Source organism: Bos mutus, chromosome 5 (assembly GCF_027580195.1).
Source record: "Bos mutus isolate GX-2022 chromosome 5, NWIPB_WYAK_1.1, whole genome shotgun sequence".
NCBI lineage: Eukaryota > Metazoa > Chordata > Mammalia > Artiodactyla > Bovidae > Bos > Bos mutus.
In genome coordinates, this window is record NC_091621.1 from 54,600,346 (window position 1) to 54,626,440 (window position 26,095).

Below are 26,095 nucleotides of genomic sequence, written 5' to 3' on the forward strand. Positions count from 1 at the left end.
AAGACAGTTTTAAATATAGTATATAAAGTGGCTTTAATGAATGCATAGGTATTTTAGACATGTGAAAAAAAATATTGGAGACAATGATTAAAGTGTTACAGTAGCATCATGTGGTCATCTTACTATTTCCAGACCATTGGTTCTCACTCTGGCAATATAAAATAATTAACTGTGTCTATTTTCAAAAATACAGTTGCCTAAGACCCTAATTTTAAGATTGATCAGTTATTTCAGGATTGGTCCCACCATTGGTATTGTGTTTTTGTTTTTGTTTTTTTTTTAAGTCATCAACTCATTCTAAGCCAAGATCGGAAACCATCTGCTCTGGATGACCAGTATTAAAGGGAAGAATTTAATTCTAATTGTATCAAATATGAGCTCTAAAACTACGTTAGACTAAGTTTTATGAGTTTATGGGATCATCATTTATTTCCTCGCTTTGATAATATAGAGTTTTTTAAATTACTAGGCTGAATTAGAAAAACTCAAAGTTCATCTTGGACGTCAGTTGAGCATGCACTATGAATCCAAAGCCAAAGGCACAGAGAAAATTGTTGCTGAAAATGAGAGACTTCGTAAAGAACTTAAAAAAGTATGACTTTCATTATTGACTATACTTATTTTTATGTTAATTAATACATTTTGGGAAAACTGAATGAAAAAGTTGATGAACGTCTATTCAGAATAGATATTAAGAAATTTAGGAATTGTGTTTTATGCCCACCATCCTTTCATAGTGAGGAACATTGAAAATAAAAAATTAATAAATTAACAGGCAGTATAATGTAGAAGCTGTGCTTCCCAGGTGATATAGGGGTAAAGAATTCACCTGCCAAGGCAGGGGACAGGGTTTGATCCCTGGGTTGGGAAGATCCCCTGAGAAGGAAGTGGCAGCCCACCCCAGTGTTCCTCCCTGGGAAATCCCACGGCCATAGGAGCCTGGCAGGCTATAATCCAGGGGTTGGCAGAAGAGATGGACATGACTGAGCACACATGCACACATAATGTAGAAGCCACACAGCTGGGATCAGTTTTTAGCTTCAGTTCAGTTCAGTTTAGTTCAGTCGCTCAGTCGTGTCCGACTCTTTGCGACCCCATGAATCGCAGCATGCCAGGCCTCCCTATCCATCACCATCACCCGGAGTTCACTCAGACTCACGTCCGTCAAGTTGGTGATGCCATCCAGCCATCTCATCCTCTGTCGTCCCCTTCTCCTCCTGCCCCCAATCCCTCCCAGCATCAGAGGCTTTTCCATTGAGTCAACTCTTCGCGTGAGGTGGCCAAAGTACTGGAATTTCAGCTTTAGCGTCATTCCTTCTAAAGAACACCCAGGGCTGATCTCCTTTAGAATGGACTGGTTGGATCTCCTTGCAGTCCAAGGGACTCTCAAGAGTCTTCTCCAACACCACAGTTCAAAAGCATCAATTCTTCGGCGCTCAGCTTTCTTCACAATCCAACTCTCACATCCATACATGACCACTGGAAAAACCATAGCCTTGACTAGACGGACCTTTGTTGGCAAAGTAATGTCTCTGCTTTTGAATATGCTATCTAGGTTGGTCATAACTTTTCTTCCAAGGAGTAAGTGTCTTTTAATTTCATGGCTGCAGTCACCATCTGCAGTGATTTTGGAGCCCAAAAAGATAAAGTCAGCCACTCTTTCCACTGTTTCCCCATCTATTTCCCATGAAGTGATAGGACCAGTTGCCATGATCTTAGTTTTCTGAATGTTGAGCTTTAAGCCAACTTTTTCACTCTCCTCTTTCACTTTCATCAAGAGGCTTTTTAGTTCTTCTTCACTTTCTGCCATAAGGGTGGTGTCATCTGCATATCTGGTGTTATCGGTATTTCTCCCGGCAATCTTGATTCCAGCTTGTGCTTTTTCCAGCCCAGCGTTTCTCATGATGTACTCTGCATATAAGTTAAATAAGCAGGGTGACAATATACAGCCTTGACATACTCCTTTTCCTGTTTGGAACCAGTCTGTTGTTCCATGTCCAGTTCTAACTGTTGCTTCCTGACCTGCATATAGGTTTCTCAAGAGGCAGGTCAGGTGGTCTGGTATTCCCATCTCTTTCAGAATTTTCCACGGTTTATTGTGATCCACACAGTCAAAGGCTTTGGCATAGTCAATAAAGCAGAAATAGATGTTTTTCTGGAACTCTCTTGCTTTTTACGTGATCCAGTGGATGTTGGCAATTTGATCTCTGGGAAGTTCCTCTGCCTTTTCTAAAACCAGCTTGAACATCAGGAAGTTCACGGTTCACATATTGCTGAAGCCTGGCTTGGAGAATTTTGAGCATTACTTTACTAGCGTGTGAGATGAGTGCAACTGTGCGGTAGTTAGTTTGAGCATTCTTTGGCATTGCCTTTCTTTGGGATTGGAATGAAAACTGACCTTTTCCAGTCCTGTGGCCACTGCTGAGTTTTCCAAATTTGCTGGCATATTGAGTGCAGCACTTTTACAGCATCATCTTTCAGGATTTGAAATAGCTCAACTGGAATTCCATCATCTCCACTAGCTTTGTTTGTAGTGATGCTTTCTAAGGCCCATTTGACTTCACATTCCAGGATGTCTGGCTCTAGGTGAGTGATCATACTATCGTGATTATGTGGGTTGTGAAGATCTTTTTTGTACAGTTCTTCTGTGTATTCTTGCCACCTCTTCTTAATACCTTCTCCTTCTGTTAGGTCCATACCACTTCTGTCCTTTATTGAGCCCATCTTTGCATGAAATGTTCCCTTGGTATCTCTAATTTTCTTGAAGAGATCTCTAGTCTTTCCCATTCTGTTGTTTTCCTCTATTTCTTTGCATTGATCGCTGAGGAAGGCTTTCTTATCTCTTCTTGCTATTCTTTGGAACTCTGCATTCAGATGCTTATATCTTTCCTTTTCTTCTTTGCTTTTCACTTCTCTTCTTTTCACAGCTATGTGTAAATCCTCCCAAGACAGCCATTTTGCTTTTTTGCATTTCTTTTCCATGGGGATGGTCCTGATCCCTGTCTCCTGTACAATGTCACGAGCCTCCGTTCATAGTTCATCAGGCACTCTATGAGATCTAGTCCCTTCAATCTATTTTTCACTTCCACTGTATAATCATAAGGGATTTGGTTTAGGTCGTACCTGAATGGTCTAGTGGTTTTCCCTACTTTCTTCAATTTAAGTCTGAATTTGGCAATAAGGATCTCATGATTTGAGCCACAGTCAGCTCCCTGTATTTTTAGCTCCATTACTTCTTAATTCTGGGAATGAGGGCAATCTCCTATTCCTTCTCCTTCTTTCTGTTTCCTCATCTATAAAACTGGGACTATTAAGTGTATCTATTTCACAGAGCTGCTACAGGGTTTAAATGAATTAATATTTATGTACTTGTCTTAGAATTACACTTCATGTACAAGACAGTATATGAAACTATTTTGTTAAACAGTAAGATTCCTTTCTATTTAAGAGACAGAATATATTCCTTGCCCCAGACAAATGTGTCATTATTTATATGGATGATCCAGTGAATTAATTGAAATTAATATTTTTAAACTAGTTATAATGGAATCTGAATGCATTTTGAGGCCAGAGTGATACTGTTCTTTGAATGTAGATGTTTAATAGTGGAAATAATCTGTGGTACTTACACACAGTTTATACTTATAGTTATGTCTCAGGTATTAAAGAGCCAAAACATCTTTTTTTTTTAATTTAAAGACATAAACTATCCTATTTTCTGTAACTATTATAACACATATGACAAAGTAACTATGGAGTAAAATATTGTAAATGTATTTTTATAACCTCATTTACATGCATGGTTGTAATTAAGTTGACCATATTGCAGTTTTAGAGTTTAAAAAACACTGGATTTTTATTGGACTTTTAATCAGCATTTAGAACTTCAGGTTATTTTTCTTTCTAGTTTGTAGTGATAATTTTGAATATATTACATTCATGAGAACAGTTTTACCTTTTGGCATAACATATTAATTAGCTTTTAATGATAGGAAACTGAAGCTGCAGAGAAATTACGGATAGCTAAGAATAATTTGGAGATATTGAATGAGAAGATGACAGTTCAACTAGAAGAGAGTGGGAAGAGATTACAGCTGGCAGAGAGTAGAGGTCCACAGCTTGAAGGTGCTGACAGCAAGAGCTGGAAATCAATTGTTGTTACAAGGTAGGAACAAGCAGCTTAACATTTGCACAGTTTTATCAGTTCTAATTCTCCCATTATTGTTTTTAAAGAATATGACACTATTCTAATTCACTTAGTTCTTTTGTGAAGAAGGTGGTTTAACATGATCCTTACTCTTTCTTCCTTAAGAGATTTAACTAATTGGGGTGTCAGGGCATGGATCATAGCAGAGCTAGGGCTGGGCTGAGGGTGTTGGAGCCCAGTAAGTTTCCTGAAGCAACTGTCAACCATGAGCCCAGACTGACGGTGCCCAACTAGTCCTGCCTTTCTTTGTGCTGCGTTCGTTTTCTACCCCGAATATAAGCCAGGCACAGTGGAGCCGCCTTGTCACAAGCTGTGGCATACCAGAGTAGGCTGTGGGCAGCTTGGTCTTCATATAACTTCAGCAGATGAATTCAGCAGACAGTTTTAGTGTCTTTCAGCTGCTACTTTCTGGCACTTGATTTTCTCCCACCCCTTGAGCCTCTTCTACAAGTATATGTGATTCCTGCCTATCAAATAAACTTTGTGGCTATGAAAGAGGTTCAGGCTATAATTCACTGCCAGGCTATAATCCAGGGGTTGCCAGAAGAGTCGGACATGACTGAGCACACATGCACACATAATGTAGAAGCCACACAGCCGGGATCAATTTTTAGCTTAATTACTTCTTAATTCTGTGAATGAGGGCAACAGGAATTCACTAGCAAATATTCGTATGTTCATTGTCACTACCGCCAGGGGTGGTTCATTGTGACTGATGAGTCACTAAAAGTCATTCTCATTTCAACCTTAAGCAATTACTTCAAGGAGTATATATAGAAGTGGAGACCAATGAGATCCTGCCCACATCCTTCCCTGTGACATCATCCTGAATGAAGTTGTGTTCTCTACATCTGCTGACCCCATTTCAGAAGGCAGACTCATCTTTACCTTACCGTATCCCCAGAGTTCCTTGTCTGTGCATCTAAGTGTCCTCTTGGATGTCTAGCTGCTGTTTAGGATGGACTGGATGTGGGTTTGCGGTCACCATCACTACAGCTGGGATGGAAATCTTAGCACACTGAGGCAACAGCAGGTCTCAGAGAAGGCCTGCTGCACTGCACTTGCCCCTGCCAGACAACTCTGAGGAGGAAGATTTTACAGGTAGATTAGAGGGCCCAGGTGGCAGGCAGTCCTGAAGAAGGGTCCCTTTCTAACATCATAATGAGAGTACTCAGAATCTACTCTTCCCACCCCATAGCTGTTTCTTGATTCTGTCAAGGGGCTAATGTAAGGGCTGAGTGAAATAGTTTGTGATGGTATAAAGGGGAGAAGGAGACTCTCCTTTTGTCTGCTTGGACTCCAGCAGAGGCTATCAACCAGCAGGCCATTGGTTTCTTGATTGGCCCTTTATTTCTTGCTACAATCATGTAGGGACCAAAAGAATTCTGAGTTGCTTTGAGATGTATTTATCCAGCAGGTATTTTCTCAGTACCTGCTACATGCTAGACTCTGCTTTATGTTAGATGTATTTCTAAAAGGCCTACTTTAACTAGGTTTCTTCAGAAAGCCAGGTAGCTTCTGGGGCTTCTTGTTGTTTAGTCACTGAGTTGTGTCTGACTGTTTTGTGACTCCATAGACTATAGCCCACCAGGCAAGAATTTCCCAGGTGGAATACTGGAGTGGGTAGCCGCTTCCTTCTCCAGGGGATTTTCTGATCCAGAGTTCAAACCTGTGTCTCCTGCATTGGCAGGCAGATTCCTTACCATTTAGCCACCAGGGGAGCCCTTCCACGCTTAGAAGTACCTTGGACTGGCAAATAGAGGCCTGGCGTGGGGGTGGGGGGTCAGTGTACCTCAGTTTCCTCCCCAACAACAACTGACTTTTTATAATATCTGAACACTGAGGAGACTTCCCTGGTGGCTCAGACAGGAAAGAATCTACCTGTAATGCAGGAAACGTGGGTTCAATCCCTGAGTCGGGAAGATCCCCTGGAGAAGGAAATGGCAACCCACTCCAGTATTCTTGCCTGGAGAATCCCTTAAGGAGCCTGGTGGGCTACAGTCCATGGAATTGCAGAGTTGGACATGACTGAGCGACTGACACACACATTTCTCACTATGACCTCAAGTAAATTACAGTTCTCCTGTGAGTTAGTTTTTTTTTAAATCTGTGGAAATGATAAATCCCGTCCTTTCTTTTCTAAAAAGGGCTCTGTGAAGCTGCACACACAAAAAAATTACGAATGTGAAAAGGGTTTATAAAATTGAGCAGGGAAATGAGAGACTTTTTAGATCATTTCTGTGTTTTTAATCTGAAAACTGTATAGGTAACTGAGCATAGAGTAGGCATTCAATAAACACCTTTCAAAAAAACATAGCTTTACAGAAGGCTAATTCTGGTCTGTAGCCTCATATATCCCTAAATCCACCTTAAAAATGGCTCAAATCTGCAGCTGGGATTAGACACCCAGGTCAGTAAAGTGATTTATCTTTTGGTATCCATGACACATTATGCTTATACTGAAATCCTTTATAGTTGTTGTATTATTTACTCAATAGACTAATGACATCTCTTCTGTCTGGCTTTATAATACCAACTGCTGAGACAGTCCAGGGTGATGCAGGAGGTGTTTTAGACAGGTGGTCAGAGAAGGTCTCTCTGGATGGCATTAGAGCTTGGAATTAAATGAAGTGCAGGAGTACACTTCAGGTACTTCACTTCAGGTATTTCAGCACTTTTTTGACAGTTTTTGTTAACAGTGTTGCCTTATAAGTTCCTAAGGTTTATTAAATACTCTTTGATGATAATTACTTTGATGTAATATTGAAATAATAATTTTTCTTCCTTGTCCTGTCCTTAACCTGATTTTGCCAAAGTGTTTCTTCTTTTTCTTTTCTCTGGAGAAATTTGAATGTTATGAACGTTGTCTCTTTTAAGATAGAATATGCTTGTGGAAACCGTTTTGGCTCAATGTTTTAGAAATTTCTTTTGGGGTCTTTTTTTTTGTTTTTGAACTATTGATCATTTCCTGAAAGGTTACAAATCTATTCAGATAGGCCATTTTTCTTATCCCTACTTTTACACATTCTGTTCCCTCTCCCAGGAGTGTTGTACTGGTTTTGTTCTAACTGGATTAACTCAAGTGTGTGTGTGTGTGTGAGAGAGAAAGAAATGCTTTAGTTATCTTTAAGTATATTCCTAAGAATATCCAGCAATATATAATTTTATATTCTTATGAATTTAATTTCTATTTCTTAGTTTTGTGACTGAAAAAGGTATTAATTTTAATCTTTTACAGTGGTCAGATTCATCAGGCTCCATCCTTGTTTATAACCTTGGGAAACACCTAAATCCTCAGTTTAACTGGCCTGTTAATTAAGGGGCACATCTCTGTTGCTGTCATGTAATGCTAAATAAATATGTAGGAGATGATTTGACCAGAAGAACCAGTACAATAAGATATTCTTTATTTTTAATGAAGAAATTTTCAGTGGCTTTTAAATCAGTAAGAGAAATTATTTTCCATGTCTATACCATTTTTTCCCTTTATACTTTTAGAATGTATGAAACCAAGTTGAAAGAATTAGAAACGGATATTGCCAAAAAAACTAGAAGCCTTACTGATCTTAAACAGCTTGTAAGACAAGCAACAGAGAGGGAACAGAGAGTTAAGAAATACACAGCAGACCTTGAGCAACAGGCAAGTAGTGTCCTTGTTTCACCTTCTCCGTGTGTGCGTGTGTGCGTGTGTGTGTATGTTTAGTTGCTCACTTGTGTCTGACTCTTTATGGCCCTATGGACTGTAGCACTGCAGGCTCCTCTGTCCATGGGATTTCCCAGACAAGAATACTGGAGCGGGTTGCCATTTCCTAGTCCAGGGGATCTTCCCAGCCCAGGGATCGAACCTGCGTCTCGTCTCCTGCATTGTAGGCAGATTCTTTACCACCAGCGCCACCTGGGAAGCCCTAAGTGAAAGTCGCTCAGTCGTGTCCCGACACTGGGGCCCCACACAGTCCACTGAATTCTCCAGGCCAGGATACTGCAGTGGGTAGCCTATCCCTTTTCCAGCAGATCTTCCCAACCCAGGAATCGAACCAGGGTTTCCTGCATTGTAGGCGGATTCTTTACCAAATGAGATATCAGGGAAGCCCTGGGAAGCCCTACCCCTGACATATTTTCCACGTATTTACCAAGTAGTCCTTTTAAAGTATAAAACACATCATAGCAGTCCACCCTTAGAATTTTCCAGTGGTCCCCATACCCTAGCATAACATCCTGAAGTTCTCTCGTAGCCGGCAGGGACCTATATGGTCTGACATCTGGTCTCCTCTCTGGCCTCGTCTTTACTTTCTCTGGCACTTAGTGTTCTAGCCATAGTAACTCCTTTCAGTCCTTGGAACAGACCAAACTCATTTGGTTTATTCAGGGCCCTGCTTTTGTTTCCCTTGTTTAGAATACTGTTTGCCCAAATATTCCCGCAGGAAGGGATTTTGCCTGGTTTTTCCAATGCTGTATCCAGTGTGCCTAGGACAGTGCCTGGCATGCAGTAGTTCGTCAGTAAATAATTGTTGAATTAATAGTGGATAGAGTCACCATAGATGTGTAATCATACGTACTTTTGAAAGCTCAGATTATAAATTTATGCTTTATTGAAAGTATGGATCTTTATAAAACCCCATATTTCCATGTCAAACTTTGTCTTCTAACTTTTCATTGTGCACAAAGATTGAGATTCTCAAACAAGTTCCTGAAGGTGATGAGACAGAGCAAGGCCTTCAACGGGAGCTTCGAGTTCTTAGGTATATTATTTGTTCATATGACTACTTTTTTAAAAATTATTTTTTAATACAACCAGGTTTGCTGTATCTAGAGTTAAGATTTTTCACCCTTGCTGCCTAATTGGTTTATCAGCCTTCTTTCACCCTTCTAATGCCAGTCATTCTTTTATATAATAGATGGTATAAAAAGGATAAACCAGATCCTAATACAGGTGTCATCTGTAATTTAAACTTTCTTAGTAGCGTAGAATATATTAAACCTTAGCTTCCAAAGGCAAGTATTAATGGAATGAGAAAAAAAATTCTTTACTTCCAAGGCTCCTCCCTACAAAACTACTCTTGAAAATGACATAAAATTTTAAGAAAAACATGGATTTTTAATCTGTGATTTCTGTTTGAGAATGGTAGCACTGCAGTAGTTGAAGTAGATGGGCAAATGTTTACCTTTATAAATATTAGCAAGTTCTAAGCACTGTGTATCACACAGTTAGAGAAATGCTCAGACCTATTTTGTGGTGCAATGTCTTTTTTTTTTAACACATTATCATTGTGTTCTAGATTAGCTAATAGTCAGCTGGAAAAAGAAAAAGAAGAATTAATCCATCGGATAGAAATTAGCAAAGACCAAAATGGACCTGACAGTACCATATCTGGTAATGTATTTTTTAACATACTTATAGCATGTTAGCTAACCCAAGTTTTTGAATTAGGATTTGCTTTGTTTACAGATTTAACTGTCTTCCTAAAAAATCAAATCCTTGATGTAAGTTTTTAGAGCTGTCTCTTTCCTCCACAGAGCAGTATTCCCATTGAGCCCTTTATTTGTAGTACTGAGTAGCAAGTATTCAAACCTTTCTCCTTGTGTCCCTTCTGGATGTTACAGATTTATCATCACATAATGCTAAGTAATAAAGTCTCTTGCTTCCAGTTTCTCAGTATAGGCACTTTGAAGCCCATTTAACATATTCTTCTAAATGTACTTTCATCTTGTTATTAATTTAAAAACTATGTGTACATAAGCAAACATTGCCTATATCCTTTCTTTTTTCCTTCTACAAAGTAAAATCTAACCTTCTAGTTTCTATTTGCATTCAGAAGTGGTTACTAATCATTTCGCTATTCCAGTGTGCATAGGTAATGTATTAATAAGCAGTTGGTAGCTCAGAGGTAAAGAATCTGCCTGCAATTCAGAAGACCTTGGTTCAGTCCCTAGGTTGGGAAGATCCCCTGGAGAAGGGAATGGCAACCCACTCCAGTATTCTTGTCTGGAGAATTCCATGGACAGAAGAGCCTGGCGGGCTTCCATTCACGGGGTTGCAAAGAGTCGGACATGACTGAGCAACGAACACACACACATGTAATGTATATACATGGGTACACATATAGTGAACAGTTGATCCTCATTATTTGCAGATTCTGTATTTGCATATTCACTTACTACAATTTACTTGTAATCTAACATCAGTCCTGTGTGGTACTTCTGCAGACATAAACAGAGCAGTGAGAAATATAAGTTTTATGATGCAGTTTTCCAGATGAGATTCAACAAGGTGACACTCTGTGTTTGTTTCAGCTTAGTACAGGGATGACCAGAGGATGGAGTTAGTACTGGGGAGTGCAGCACAGGGCAGGAACCGCTGGTCCTGGGACCAGCTGGAGTCGATTTAAATCTCAGTTCTGATACCTGTTATTGGGGCAGACTCTGACACTTCTGAACCTTGTCTTCTCTCTTGTAAAACAAAATAGAACAAGTTCTAGGATAAGTGTTTCCAGGATATCAGATATAAAATCTATGTGAGATATATGTGTGTATTTTCCCTAAGGACGGTGGTTCAAAATTCACTAATTGATTTTTTTCATGTTATAGAACTTAACTACTGCAAATAATAAGAATATATTGTTTGTATGCATATTGTACCAGACACCTTGATGGAAATGCCAAATTCTGTTCCAAAGGATTATAGTAACTTATATCTGAGCAGTTTTTTACTATTTCACATAGCTTTTCAGTATCCTATCAAGTAGCTTTTATACAAAATAGCAACAAGACTATCATGTATGAGTTGTATTAAACACTATGCTAAATGCTTTGCAAGCATTTTATAATTCTTATGACCCTGAATTTTGAGTACTTCTGTCTCCATTTTACCTCCAAAGAGGTTAACCTGTCCCCAAGGCTACAACAGCTGGGAAGTTGTTACATCCTACATCCTACAACGCAGGATGAAGCCTAAAGCTGTAAAACTCCAAAGTTCCTTGCTATTCTCTGCTATTGGCCACTATACTGCATCACTTTTCGGTGACTGGAAGTACATGCATAAACCTCTTCTGACAACATCTCTTACAGCAGCCAGTTTGGTATACTACACCAGACACAATACCAAAGAGTTGTTAATGCTGTTGACATTCGGCAAGTTCCCTTTTTCTAAACTTAAACCTCCCAAGAGGGGATTTCTGAACCCTCATATTCTTTATCTATTTAAAAATAAGGATATCAGTAAAAGATTGTTAAGGCTCAAAAATCAATTTGTTTTGGAAATTTTAAAGCACTATTTAACTATAAGTGCTTATTAAGCTAACTTTTGGAGAATGCTTATACATTATAACTGGGCTTCCCAGGTGGCACAGTGGTCAAGAACTCACCTGCCAATGCAGGAGACACAGATGTGGGTTTGATCCCTGAGTCACAAAGGTCCCCGGGAGTATGAAATGGCAACCCACTCCAGTCTTCTTGCCTGCAAAATTCTATGGACAGAGGAGCCTAGCAAGCTAGTGTCCATGCGTGACAAAAAGTCAGACACGACTGAGCACACACACATACATAATCAATTTTACTGCACTATTTCATTACCAATGTGTGTAATATATAGCATCGCACTGATTAAGACAACTCACACAGCATTTCAGTGATCAAGAATCAATCTGTAAACAAAATCACGAGCACTTTATGCAAAGGTGAGGAAAGCTTTGAAAAGTATGAGGAAAATACTTGTCTCCTACTTAAATTAGAGGAGCATTCCAAGGTCACCTTAATAGAATATGCTTCCTGTCCCATTATTGAAAATGTGTTTGCTGACCATTATTTTGTCAAAATTTAGCATTTTAAAAAATTTTACATTTTGATGGCTATATGACACATTATATGCAGTTTAAATAAAATGTTTCTAGCAAAGATGGTTAATTAAAGAAAAACTACTGCAGATTGATTCTCTTTATAAAATTAGAGATATGTTTAACTCTGGAGGAAATCAATAAATAAACTAATGCCCTTATGCTTTCTATGTTTTCCTACCAAAACATCAGGATGTATTCATCTTTGTGTATCCATCCTGCCCAGCACATTCATCACATAATAACTACACAGTAAACGCATCCTGATGCACAGGCAACAGCCAGAGCTGCTGGTAACCGGAGCACTTGGCCACCTTATGGCTATAGCCCCTTCCCTAATCATGTACTTATTCTAACGTTGTACATTTAGACCTAAAAAATTTTCTTGGTTCTAGAATTTTCCTCTGCAAATAATGATTTCTTCCATGTAAAAAATTAACCTGACTCTATACTTCTAACACCTAGCTTATGTCTCTTCTCTTTGTTTGCTATGGAATTGTAATACTTGATATAGAGGTTAACATATAGAATTCACAGCCTGAACTGTTTCAGCTATAAAAGGCCACATTTTCCAGGCTCTAGTTCCATAAGTTTCTTCTTTCTCTTCTAAAATAAGTCCATTATCTTGAACTCAGAGTGGGAAAAAGCTTAGTCTAATTTTCACTTTGTGGGGGCAGATCCTGATCACCTAATGGAAAAGATCAAAGATCTAGAGACACAGCTCAGAACCTCAGACATGGAAAAGCAGCATTTGAAGGCAAGTATTTAATTATATCTAATTATCGTATTATACATGTTTTGTGAAAACAGCTGTTGAAAACTATTTTTATGATCACCATCTCTGAGTTTTAACTATGTATCCTAAATATTCCTGGAATCACGTTTTATACTTACATTTAAACCTTGACATTAAGGTTTTTATATTCGTCTGACTTAAAATATTAAAAATATTATAGAGAACTACCAAAAAATTGAGACAGAACAAATGGGATTGTTTAGAGAGTTAATTATTTTTAATTGTCACAAATATAGCTCATTATTTTAATATTTTCCTAAGTTTTGGGTCACATTGGGAATAGTGTCTTTCTCTTTTTTAAATTCTTTTCAGAAATAGTTCACATAAAGATATTTGATATGCTTTTCTCTTTCATACTCTAAACACAATGAAAGAACATAAATATGAAAATTAACTAGTGCTCACTGGCTATTCTACCTGGTCATTAAAGCTCAAATTGTTTCTTTACCAGATGCTTACTTTTAGCCAGGCAGAAGCCATACAGTTTCCATGATCATAAATATAACAGGTGACCATTATTCATTAAAAATTAGATACTTGTAAAGAAAATACAAATGAAGCCTAAACCAAAGAATTGTAACCAGAATAACTTCAGTGTTGTGAATAACCAAGTTTTTTGACTGCCTCACACTGAGAACATCTTAATATTCTTTTGGGGAAAGATTAAATCCCCTCTGATTTAATAGTTGATAAATTATAGTGCCAGACTAGGATATAACTTAAGAGAATAATTTGACTTCTGCCTTATATTTGACTGTTCAAGTTTCTTTGGCTTTCATGTTTGTAATTCATTCTCTTTAGTTCATACCTAAAGAATGTATTTTTTTCCTGTGTATACCTTTAAAAGATAATATATTCTTATTAGGAGGAAATAAAAAAGCTGAAAAAAGAACTGGAAAATTTTGATCCATCATTTTTTGAAGAAATTGAAGATCTGAAGTATAACTACAAAGAAGAAGTGAAGAAAAATATTCTCTTAGAAGAGAAGTTAAAAAAACTTTCTGAACAATTTGGAGTTGAATTAACTAGTCCTGTTGCTGCTTCTGAACAGTTTGAAGATGAGCAGGAAAATCCTGTTAATTTCCCCATATACTAAAAGGCCATCTCTAACAATAGTTTTATTTAACTATTTACTAACTTTGTAAGTTAAAATTCCATCTGGAAATCAAGCAAGTTTGACCTACATGATTTCCTTCCCAATACCTCATAGCTTTACTTAAATTGGAATTTTTAGTAAATAAAATTATATGAAAATTTCAACATATTAGAAAAGTATATTTTTGAAGACTGTTAGTATAAGTTATGTCTGTCAAATAGGCAATGAGCTATGGTAAATTTTTATACATTTATAATGTACTAATTTTTTTAAACATTTAAAACTGGGGTTTTATGTATACTTACATATTTATATATGTGTTAAGATTCTCAAATTATGTGTATATAAATGTTATTAAGTTGAGCCATATGTTTTGTTAAATGTCTAGCAATTTTAAATTCAGTGTAAATTATTTAATTTTTAAAGTAATGGTCCAAAATTGTTGGTTTGTCTTTTAAACTACCCACGTACAATGGACCGAATCCAACCTTTGTACAAAGTGGAGAGCTTATTATTATATTTTTACTTCCAGAGGTTAAAATTCATTTGCTGTTTCTAAATAAAATTTTGAATAGATATTTGCAACTGGAAAATTGATTGCTTCAAATGCTAAAAGACATGCTGCTATATTAAGACACTGAATAATAAACTGAAACTGAGACATTTTTACCTTATAAACATGGCAGAGTATTCAACATTAAAACAGAACAACAATGAAGCTGGTTTTTAATTGCACTTCCAGTTTATACAGTAAGTATTATATCTTTGAGCCTACCAAATTTCTGATTGTCTATTTTTGAAAAATGATTAAATAAACACTTAGCATCAAAGGCATACTCATATTTGTTCAGATTCATGTTGATAATAACTGGTTTTGAATTCATATAAGTATCTGGGATCGGCCAACATAAACCAAGATGGTGGCGATGGACCTGAAAAAAAAAAAAAAAAGTTAGCTTTAGCCTATATTATTTTTGCTCACTTACAAATCTTTTGAGTGCCTACTATTTCCCAGCCACTGGGAGTTATTTAAGGTTCCACTTCATCTTACCCTTTTTTTTTTAATAGATGTTTTCCTCCTGACATAGTATATATTTACTTGCTTATTGTCTGTCTTCCCCATTAGAATGTAAGCTTCATGAAGGCAGAGACACTGTTTTGTTAACCCTGTACTTTCAGCACCTGGAAACATTCCAGGAACATAATCAGGGGCTCCATAAAAATGGTAATGAATAACAGAGTCTGTTGCTAAATACAGAAGGTAGCCAGTTGAAAAATGTGGGTAGAAGTCATTCTAACCAAAGGGAATAACATGTGATAGAATAGTGCTTTTTGCTCTGGTTGCATTTAGTTAAGAACATACACAATGTGTATGTTTGAAAGATGAAAGTGGAGAGTTCTAGAAATTTTAGCAGGTGCTAGATCATGAAAAATCTTAAATGTCACTAGGCAGGGGAACAGTATTCTCATTCATTTGTAAAGACAGGACAGGAATAAGACTGAAAGATAATGCTTGGGATTGTGATAAAATAATTCAAGCATGAGTCTTGGTTTAAATTAAAATTAACAGCCCATTGGTTGTTGAGAAGTACACAGATACAACAGATGAGAATCTTTCAGAACTGATAATTAGATGTATGAAGTGATGGACAGAGGTGTTAAAAATGATTTCTAAGTTTTTGGCTTCAGTTAATTGTTTGGAGTCTGGGTTGGTCCAAACTGGATTAGTTCCAGTTTTGAACATTACAGTGTGAACCTATGTGAAATTAAATAGACAAGTCCAGGACACAGAAAGGGCAAAAAGTGTAAAATAATTTATTCTGTACATATTAACTGTCACCTTGGCACTCTCTTAACAAATTCTATAATCAAGCAAGTTTGAGAAATGCTTTCACGTGAGGTCATTATAGTACAGATGATTCAGAGAACACATACGTTCAACATGAATTTCCAAGAAGGAATATGTAGTATGTAGGGTCTTCCAGATGTTTTCATCACTAATTCTGAAGCACATCTGGAAGAACCAAAGCCCCACAGAACGCATACTGGGAAACAATGTTATCGTATAAAGATTGTGGCACGTGAGATGAAGACATTACTGAGTATCAGAATTACTGCAATTTGATGAAGACATTATTGCATATCAGAACTGCTGGAATTTGTAGAGTACTGCAGTGCCACTTCTACTTTGTTTCAGGAACATTATTTTCTGCCATTACCTTGATTAAACAACCATCACTGCAATGCCATACTATTCCTTCAATTTTACCCTCTCTGCAACCATCAAACCAGGACAACAGATCACTGTGCTTCAAGGTAGGTAGATTTCTTATTTGAAACGCTCCATGTGGTATAAGAAGATGTAATGGATGCTTTTTGCTTCCTAACCCTAAAATCATAAAAATTTGCCATTAGCCATTCAGAAGTTTCAAAAAGAATTAGAAAATTTCTCTCTCCAAGTAAAAAAAAAAGCCTCTTAAAACACTGAGGGGATAAATTTACCAAAAAGTCTAATTCCTTGAAGAGAAATATATTACAACTGCCTTCACTCACAAGTTGGCACTTTATCCCACTAAGTCTAAATTCTACTTCAAGTGCTCTATACCAGGAATTGGCAAACTTTAACCTTCAGACCAAATCCAGCCAAATGCCTATTTTTGTAAATTGTTCCAATGGAACACAGCCAACCCATTCATTTAAGCACTGTCTACGATCTTTGAGAGATATGCCCCCCCAAAACTAAATATTTACTATGTAGCCTTTTAGAAAAAAGTCCACCAACCACTGCTCTACACCAGTGGCCACAATCATTCAGTGTTTGTCAAATGGCCACGCTGTATCTGGTAACTTGCACAGTTACTGTCTTAGCTTCTTTTCACCTGCTAATCAATCTGCTTCTGATCGCTATATTGGATTTTGTTATTATAGCTTTAATGACCTTGGGTCTGTCTTCATTTGCCTGTCAACAATACTCCATAGTGCCCTCAGGACTTGTACTCAAATAATCATGGTATATATTCTGATGCTTCTTACGATATTCATTGCTAATTCTTTTATTTATTTTACTCTTACCTGTTATAATTAAACTAATTACCTCACCATGAATGGATAAAGATATAGGGTACACATACAGAAAATGGAACATTAGGCATAAAAAAAGAATGAAATCCTGTCAATTGTGACATGTATAAACCTAAAGGATATTATACTAAGTGAAATAACAGACAAATACGGTATGATTTCACTAAAAAAGGGAATCTAAAAAAACAAATAATTCCAAGTTTATCAGTCACTCCTATAGTGTGTATTTCTTTCAGTTGAACCTAGGAAGTTTTCTTTATAAATAACTACTGTAACTAAATAAGAAAAAGGCTTTACTCACCATAAGGATTTCCATTAATATTGGTTCCTATAAGCTCCAGTGTTTGTTCTAGAAGATCTGAGAGCGGCACTGCACTGATTTCCAAAAGCCCAGGGTCATCAGGATGATGCCTCAGGACCAGGGCGATCTCAGACTCGTAATCGACTACGGACGAATGCCAGCAGTGCTGTTTGCTGTTTTTCTCCACTGGGACCCAACCTGTCATTTAAAGAAACAAGTGAGGGGTTTTGTTTTGTTTTGTTTTTTTGCATTGTTTTTCTCTGGATTAAGACTATGGTAATTTTAATTTCTGTCGCCAATTTTCTGGATGTTCTATCACACAAAGGTATCATTCAACATCAGTGGAGATGTTAACAGTTTTGCTACTTTGTAAATCATCCTCTCTTTCTAATCATAAGGTCTCTGGATTCTGCGGAGGAATTAACCTGTTTGATTATTTACTACAGAGTACCCAGAATTCTTTTAAAAGAAAATTCATATTTTCAATAAGAACTGAGCACCATTCTAAGACACAGCACTAAAACCTTTTTTCAGTTTTCTCTCTACCTCCTCTCCAGTTTCAGGGACAACAGACAGATGCAATTGTTCCACAATTTATTGTATTGTTCTGGTATTTATTGAACAATGTATGGATTCTACATTTATCAAATGCTATTCCCTTCCTAACTCCTGTTGCCAGATTAGGCTTCTTTGTTGTAGAGAATTCCTTACCAAAAAAAAAAAACTCCAAACTATGGCATAAACACTATTATGACCATCACATCTTTGGTATTCATTATTCATCCAGACTACTGTAATAAGCTCTTCACTAGTCTACTATCTCCAACTCCCTACCCCACTTTTACCACAGTTCTATTTCAAGAATTTATATTTAGTTCTGCTGTATCGCTGCTTAATAGTCATCTTTAGGATAAACTTCACAAAGTTCTTCACAAACTTCACAAAGTCGGTGATGCCATCCAGATAGAATACAAAGCCATTTAAGATGTGACCCCATTACACATCTCCAGCCTCTACTTTTATAACTCAAGTTATAAACATTCCAGCCACAGTAAGGTGTTATTTAAAATTTCCGAAAGATGCCATGACCTCTCCCCTTTGTAGGAGTTTGCCTAAGCTAACCTCTCTTCCCTTGCCAACTAACTTCCTGGCTCTTGAGCTTCAGGATTAATGTCCATTCTCCTTAGATGACTCTACTAACCACCAAGGTTGAACTAGGAATTCTTCCTCTTTTCTCCAACTGTACCTTGTGCATTATTTCCTTCTAGTTCTTAAATCATACTATTATTGGTAGACTTTTTTTCCTACTGTCTACAAGATCATCAAGGATAAGGGTTCTGATCTTCATTTTTATATTATTAAAATCTAAGAATACTTTGCACATTATAGGTACTTGAAACATATGCATATTGTTATCTTCAGTCTAAAAAGTAAAGGCTTAATATGATTTAATCGATCATACCATCTATCCTGACAGTACTTCAAGGCTATTCCCAAACTCAATGCTTTATTAATTTTTATAGACCAGAGGTAGTAAACTGTCCATCTGAGAAAATATTCTAAAACTGAAAGGACAGTCTTGATATGAAACATCTTTGGTATAAATACCATGAACCACCATATTAAAATTATATTCTATAATTTCCAATTGCATGTATCTTATTCTTTTTACTAGTAAACACAAAATTGTATCTTAGAAGAGATCTAGTAATACCAGGAATGTGTCCATTTTCATCAGGCATCGGATTCCCATTTATCTGTTCTATTTCCTTCGCTGGTATCCAGCACTCTGGAACAGGTTTGAAGTCCTCCTCAACATTCCAAAAAAATTCTAAAAGAATTAAATAATCTTATGTGTGGTGACACTTTAAACACTATAAAACACTGAACAAATTCGAAGTGGGAACAACTAATGAGTCCCATCAAATCAGGTACCATATTAATTAGTCTCCATTCATTACCACCACCACATTTCTCAGGGTTAAGCTACTAACACTTCAAATTTTCAATTTTGAACCCACCATCTGTAACAGTAAGTTAACAGTCTAATTAAAGCAGCCAATGTTACAGTATGTATAGATTTATGGTGAATTTTTAATGCACTATGAATACAAATATATAAAGTTATATATATGAGTGGATATATAATGATACATGTATTCAGTTCAGTTCAGTCCAGTCGTGTCTGACTCTTTGCGACCCCATGAATCGCAGCACGCCAGGCCTCCCTGTCCATCACCAACTCCCAAGGTTCACTCAAACTCACGTCCATCGAGTCGGTGATGCCATCCAGCCATCTCATCCCGTCGCCCCCTTTTCCTCCTGCCCCCAATCCCTCCCAGCATCAGTCTTTTCCAGTGAGTCAACTCTTCGCATGAGGTGGCCAAAGTACGTATATATCTACTTAGAGGAATGTAACATAAAACTATTAATAACCAAATGTGTCACTCATAGTAACTTGTATGTTTTAATCAAACTGACAAACTACAATGAAGAGTCACAGAAATGTTAGGAAAATATTTTGAAATCTTTTTCAAGAATATGCTTTTACATAAAAAGATACTCAGTTGTAATTTTTTTCTTTTCCCAAAGTGCTTAAACTGTAAAGAAGGATATAATGTATAGAACACCACAGCAAGAAATAAGACAAAAATTTCAACTTAAATCATGAATAACTTTAATAAAAAAAAAAAGGACCCACGAACCTTTCGAGTTTTGTTTTGAATGTAGAAAATTTTTAAATCTTTTCTCAGCTAATTTGTTAGGTTTCCTATCTAGCCGAGCCCAAAGGTATGGCTGACCTAAAAAATAATAAAGAAAAAAAAAGTTTAAGAGGCAAACAATAAAATTTAGCTTGAAAGACATTTCAGTATAACCTTTTTCAATAAACGCAGGGTCATTTCCTCTAAGAGAAACAACCCAAAAGACAAAGAGAAATATGCAGGATAACAAACAAAACAAATTTGACCATTTCAGTAAGGACATCATCCCACAGACATACGAGAAACTAGCAGTCGCGAGAAACTGAAGCTATCTCTCTGCTAACGGAAACATAACCAGAAATTGTACTCACACCTGCTCTAAAATGTAACTATGTTAAATTATGCTATGAGGGTTAACCCCCAAAACGTGGAGTGAAGCTAGTTGTTTCACATGGCTCTGACCCCTGGGCCAAGGCATGGAACACTGATTTACAGTGATGCTTTGCAGTCGGGGGTCTCAGACGTTTCCCCTGAAACTTTTACGTACGAAAAAACATACCAGCATTTTTTCTCGACAACAGTGAGACTAAGGAGTTGCACTTGGTCTCAGTGAGCCTCCTGCGGGGCTGCTGCTGAGGCTGGTTACTTAGCAGGAAGATGCCTTCATGACCAGCAAAATATAAAAATCCCCAGCTGAGACTGCATTTCAGATTCTCTGTTTCTGAGGTGTTCTCTGCCTACATCAGCGGTGGTCCCTAATTTTAAAAAGTTTGTCTTTTCTAGATTTGTCAGGAAGGTAGGGGAGGCATCAGGGGAGGACCATAGACGCTTTCACCAGGTCTCATCAGACCCTTCGGAGAAGGCAATGGCACCCCACTCCAGTACTTTTGCCTGGGAAATCCTATGGACACAGGAGCCTGGCCGGCTACAGTCAATGGGGTCGTGAAGAGTCAGACACGACTGAGCGACTTCACTTTCACTTTTCCCTTTCATGCATTGGAGAAGGAAATGGCAACCCACTCCAGTGTTCTTGCCTGGAGAATCCCAGGGACAGGAGTCTGGTGGGCTGCCATCTATGGGGCCGCAGAGTCGGACACGACTGATGTGACTTAGCAGCAGCAACAGACCCTTCACTCTGAGAGAGACTTTGGTTGTGATGTGCATCCTTTCAATGCCCTTACTGCCTCGCCTATCCTGTACCTGTAATTAACTGTGGATTTACAAGCACTGTCACTCTGGGTTCTCTAAGTGTTCTTTAGCAATCCAATTTTGTTTAACTGCCACCATTATATTGATAGTAATCACACAATGTGATGCATACTTAAGTTTCTTAATATAAATATGTGCCTGTGTGCTAAGTCGCTTTGGTCATGTCTCACTCTTTGTAACCCTGTGCACTGTAGCCTCCCAGGCTCCTCTGTCCATGGGATTCTTCAGGCAAGAATACTGGAGTGGGTTGCCTGGCCCTCCTCCAGGGAAATCTTCCTGACCCAGGGATGGAACCCACTTCGCTTATGTCTCCTACATTGGAAGGAGGGTTCATTACCACTAGTGCTACCTGGGAAGCCCATAATATAAATATAAAACCCTAAAGAAAACTTTGTTTCTTCAAATATATAAATCAGCTATTTGAAAAATTATTGATTACAGTTTGGGTAAGGCATTCTACATTACTTATTAGCTATACCAATAAATAATATGAAGAACCAGATTAAAACTACACTGTCATTTCTGTTGAACAAACCTTTTGTTCTTTTTAAAAATAAACATAAAAAATGCATTGCACACCCATTAAGATGGCTACTATCAAAAAAACAGAAAATAACAAGTGCTGGTGAGGATATGGAAAAGCTGGAACTCTTCTATACTCCTGGTAGGAACACAACAGTGCACTTGCTACAAAAAAGAGTATGACAGTGCCTCAAAAAAAACAAAAAAGAGTTACAGTAGCCATTCCACTTTGGGATATATACCCTGAAGACCGAAAGGAGGGATTCTAAGAGAGACCTGTGTACCATGTTCATAGCACGGCTCACGACAGCTAATAGTCCCACCTAGCACACACGGATGGATGAACAGTATGCACGCAATTATGTGGTATACACAAACATGTGGCATTCACCCTTTTATAAAGGAAGGCAATTCTGACATGCACTACAACACGAAGGAATCTTAAGGGCAATATGCTAAGTGAAATAAGCCAGTCACCAAATGACTCCACGTACGTGAGTTACCTAGTCAAAATCCTAGAAACAAAGCAGTGTGTGCAACAAGGTGGGAGGCTGTTATTTAAAAGGTGTGAAGTTTCAGTTTTGCAAGATGAAAAGAGTTTTGAAGACGGATGGTGTTGACAGCAGCACAACAATGGGAACTGCGCAGCACACTGAAGTGCACACTTAAAAAGGACTAACAGGGAATTCTATGTTATGTGAACATCAGCACACCACAAGGAAAAAAGGTGCACTTCAGAAGAGACTTCCTATTATGAAGAATGTATCCAATAAGCATTTAACTTTTATTTCTCTTGCTGGAAGTGAGAAGTAATTTCAATATCTAGAAAAAAAGCACAAAGATTATTTCTGTCTTTTCAATGCATTTTTTTCCATAACATAGTTGACAATTTTGATTTGAGTTTCTATCTCTTTTAAAGTACATTAAAATGAAACAAATTAGAGACACTGGCAACAGTAATAAAACAACTGAATTAGCACTGGGCTCAGCAGAATAAGAACAAGCTTTAGGGTCACATAAACCTGGGTCCTATTACCAGTTGAGCCTTCATTAATTAAATGGTTTCAAACAAATTATTTATGTTCTCTGAGCTTTGGTTTCTGTTTCAGTGAAACAGGAGAGGCTTATTGTGCAGATAGATAAGGATAACACATAAAGCATTTATCATACTGTCTGGCCCTTAATCAGTATTAAGTAAATATTAAGTTATCTTCCTTTCTTCCCCCAAGAGAAAGATACAATGGTACAGTGATTGTGACTTTATTATCTTCCCATTATACTTAGGTTTCCAAGGGTTTATGAAGAGCACTTCAGATATATACAGTTTAAGTGATTAAGAAAAATAAATATTTGTAGTACAGTTTTATTTTACCTTTGTAGTTAGTAACATAACAACATGTTCCATCCACTTTTTCTGTTGGAATTGCATTGTGTATATCTGCATCTAATGCCTTGTGACTTAAAGTTTCAGTTGCCAAAACTTTAAATGGCTTAAAAGAGAAAAAGAAAACTGGTTTAAGATAAACAGCCTCTATGCCTTCTACATGCTCTCACCTGGAAGTTTTTAATTTCCCTAGTTCCAAGGTATGACCACCAGTTTATCCTTCAAAATATTTCTCCTGTAAAGTTCTTACAAATCATCTCCTCCTCTTCTATGCTATCACAGCAATACATGTTTGTCCACCGAGATTTGTTAAGTACAGTTGACTCCACCAACAGGGGTTTGAACTGCATGGGACCATTCACACGCAATTTTTTTTTCAATAGGAAATCCTGCAGTACTACACACAGTTGGTTGAATCCTGGATGCAGAAGCCTCGTTACGGAGGAAACTTGAATATGAGGGCCAGCCACAAGTTATACTCGGATTTCAGGGGATCGGACCCCGAATCCTGGCATTGTTCACAGACCAACTGTATTCACATGTTTCTTTATCCACCATAATGAGCTTGACACCAGGAATCATATCCTATGCAGAGCTGTATGCCTAGCTCAAGTGTTACGTGTGTTCATTTACTTGATAATCATTTGCTAAAAGCCTCCTAAGGGTTAAGCACTGGCCTCAACACTAGGATAGAGGTCAAATGGCACCTGCCTTCGGTGGAACGTTTATTTTAAGGAAGGAGACAACAGTCATAAAATGCATAATACAATGTTAAGTACGTTAAGTGCAAAGGAGAAACACGGGCACCCTTTCAGCTTTATCAGTAGTAAACTGCGTTTTTAATTTATGATTTGCTTATTGTCAGGAAGCCAAAAGAGCATCAAGAATGGAGGAAAAAAAAGTTCCAACGAACTTCGTGATTCATTTTCACTTCTGAGAAAGACTATGCCACCGTTTTACAGTCTTTACAGTCTACGACACTTTAATCTGAAGGAAGACCTGTACCCTAGGCCGCCGGAGCGAACCCTGCAGAGAGACCCCCGGGCTGCAGGGCGGCTCTACGGCGCCTGGAAGCGCTCGCGGGTTCAAATGCAGCCCGCGTCGCGGGGAGGAACCCACCCGCGGCCGCCCCGCGGGCCCAGTGCTCCTTGGTACCTGATGCTCCCTTTTGGTGGAAGGCTCCTCTTTCACCTCCGTCACAAACACACACGGCATTTTCCGCTGCACCGACCCCAAGCGCCTCATGGTCGGTCCTCAAGCAGTGCTATTGGAGAGGGCCCTTCCGAGCAGCGCCGGGTCCTGACCAGGGGAGCGTTCAGAGCGGTCAGCCGCGTACTCAAGTCGCGAACACGCCGCGAGCTGGCCAGGTAGCACCGCTCCCCATTTCCCCGGTTCCGAGCGTAGGACGGGGACGCACGCCCGGAAACGGCCTCCTGGCCGCGGAGCCTTCTGGGAGTTGTAGTGCGGAAGCCGAGGTACCTTCGTGTGCGCTCTCGAGAGCGTCCCTCGGGGTTCTGATGACCGTGAAAATAGATCCGTTTCTGGTTTTATCCGTTTCTGGTGTGTGTGTATTACTAGCCGATGATATTTATGAAAATTAAATGTTATCAAGCGATAAGTAATGAACTATTTCAGGTGGCTACTTAACATCATTTTGATGAAACAGATTTACTTGTTCCCTTTAATATTTTCCTGGGGAAAGCACTGTGCTGCTACTGCGAAGTCACTTCAGTCGTGTCCGACTCTGTGCGACCCCATAGACGGCAGCCCACCAGGCTCCACCGTCCCTGGGATTCTCCAGGCAAGAGTAGTGGAGTGGGGTGCCATTTCCTTCTCCAATGCATGAAAGTGAAAAGTGAAAGTGAAGTTGCTTAGTCGTGTCCGACTCTTGGCGACCCCATGGACTGCAGCCCACCAGGCTCCTCCGTCCATGGGATTTTCCAGGCCAAGAGTACTGGAGTGGGGTGCCATTGCCTTCTCCAGGAAAGCACTGTAGAAGCTTAGAAATATCCGGGGACATCTCAAAACGAAATGAAAAGTAATTTCCCAGGAAAAAATGTTAGAAAACGCTACAATTAAAATATCTGGGGCCAAAAAAAGAAAGAAAATTACCGTTTGGATTACGCCTTGTTGTGAGGCATCAGTTCAGTTTAGTTCAGTCTCTCAGTCGTGTCCGATCATGCGACCCCACGGACTGCAGCACGCCAGGCCTCCCTGTCCATCACTGACTCCCAGAGTTTGCTCAAACTCATTGTAAGGCATAATATGGTCGAAGTTGGTTCTGGTGTTTTGTTTTGTTTTGTTTTCCAGAGTGAGTGCAAAGTTTAGTATTAGACCAATTCCAAACCACTGGAATACCAACAACCAGATTTCAGTCTCATTTTTTTCATAGGAATCTCACTTACCTTAGTTAAGTATGAGCTCCAACAGAATGGCTTGAGTACTTGTCAGCAATCAACTGCAGAGCTGAAAACAGCTCTGACTTCTCAAAAGAATTTCGGAGGGTAAGTAATAACAATCAAACGGCTGAAAAAGTAAACTTTTAGTAATAGTACCCTTTCTCACTGAAGCAAGTAGTCCGGAATAGGGACTTTTGATTACTGCCATCTTTTAGGTGCTTTGACAAAGCCCGAGTCTCATTTCTATAGTTGTTTTATCTGTAGGCATGAAAGTTCCCAGCATTTTCCTGATTTAGCTCTCAGAAGATTAAACTACTGTATTACACTTGGAGGTATCTATGTATAAGGGAATTCCCAAAGAATAAAATATCCCTCAAAAAAAGTCACTGTTTTTTGATTGCTGGATTTAGAGGGGAGGGAGGGAAGAAGAGATCTGCCATACAAAAGTATTTACTTTTTCTTTTACTATCTTTGACTTTCTCATAGGAAAAATAAATAAAAAAGGGCCTCGGGATGGGGGCGGGGCGGGGCGGGGGGGGGGGGGAGGTGGCGGGGGGCGGTGGCTGAAA

At 38.5% G+C, this 26,095-nt stretch overlaps 2 protein-coding genes across 9 annotated transcripts in view; one reads left to right on the top strand and one right to left on the bottom strand.

Annotated features, from left to right (window-relative positions):
* CEP290 (centrosomal protein 290) overlaps positions 1-13,928 on the top strand; it is a 95,226-nt gene extending 81,298 nt beyond the window's left edge. For 5 of the 8 annotated variants that reach the window (XM_070370952.1, XM_070370951.1, XM_070370949.1 and 2 more), the window contains exons 47-53: positions 470-592; positions 3,993-4,165; positions 7,706-7,847; positions 8,873-8,946; positions 9,484-9,578; positions 12,714-12,793; positions 13,698-13,928. In XM_070370952.1, coding sequence (XP_070227053.1) covers positions 470-592; positions 3,993-4,165; positions 7,706-7,847; positions 8,873-8,946; positions 9,484-9,578; positions 12,714-12,793; positions 13,698-13,928 — 918 coding nt within the window. Of the gene's footprint in view, positions 1-469; positions 593-3,992; positions 4,166-7,705; positions 7,848-8,872; positions 12,476-12,713; positions 12,794-13,697 lie in introns of those variants that run through there. The other 3 variants (XR_011464254.1, XM_070370954.1, XM_070370953.1) reach the window with 3 other exon arrangements.
* Positions 13,929-14,637: 709 nt separating this feature from the next.
* On the bottom strand, positions 14,638-24,550 carry RLIG1 (RNA 5'-phosphate and 3'-OH ligase 1). Its single transcript, XM_005910927.3, has 7 exons — positions 24,283-24,550; positions 23,116-23,233; positions 20,016-20,111; positions 19,025-19,141; positions 17,311-17,508; positions 16,148-16,317; positions 14,638-14,860 (listed from the first exon to the last, which is right to left on the bottom strand). Exons 1-7 carry the CDS (start codon positions 24,370-24,372, stop codon positions 14,672-14,674), a joined length of 978 nt encoding a protein of 325 aa, XP_005910989.1. The 5' UTR covers positions 24,373-24,550; the 3' UTR covers positions 14,638-14,671.
* Between the last annotated feature and the right edge of the window lie 1,545 nt (positions 24,551-26,095).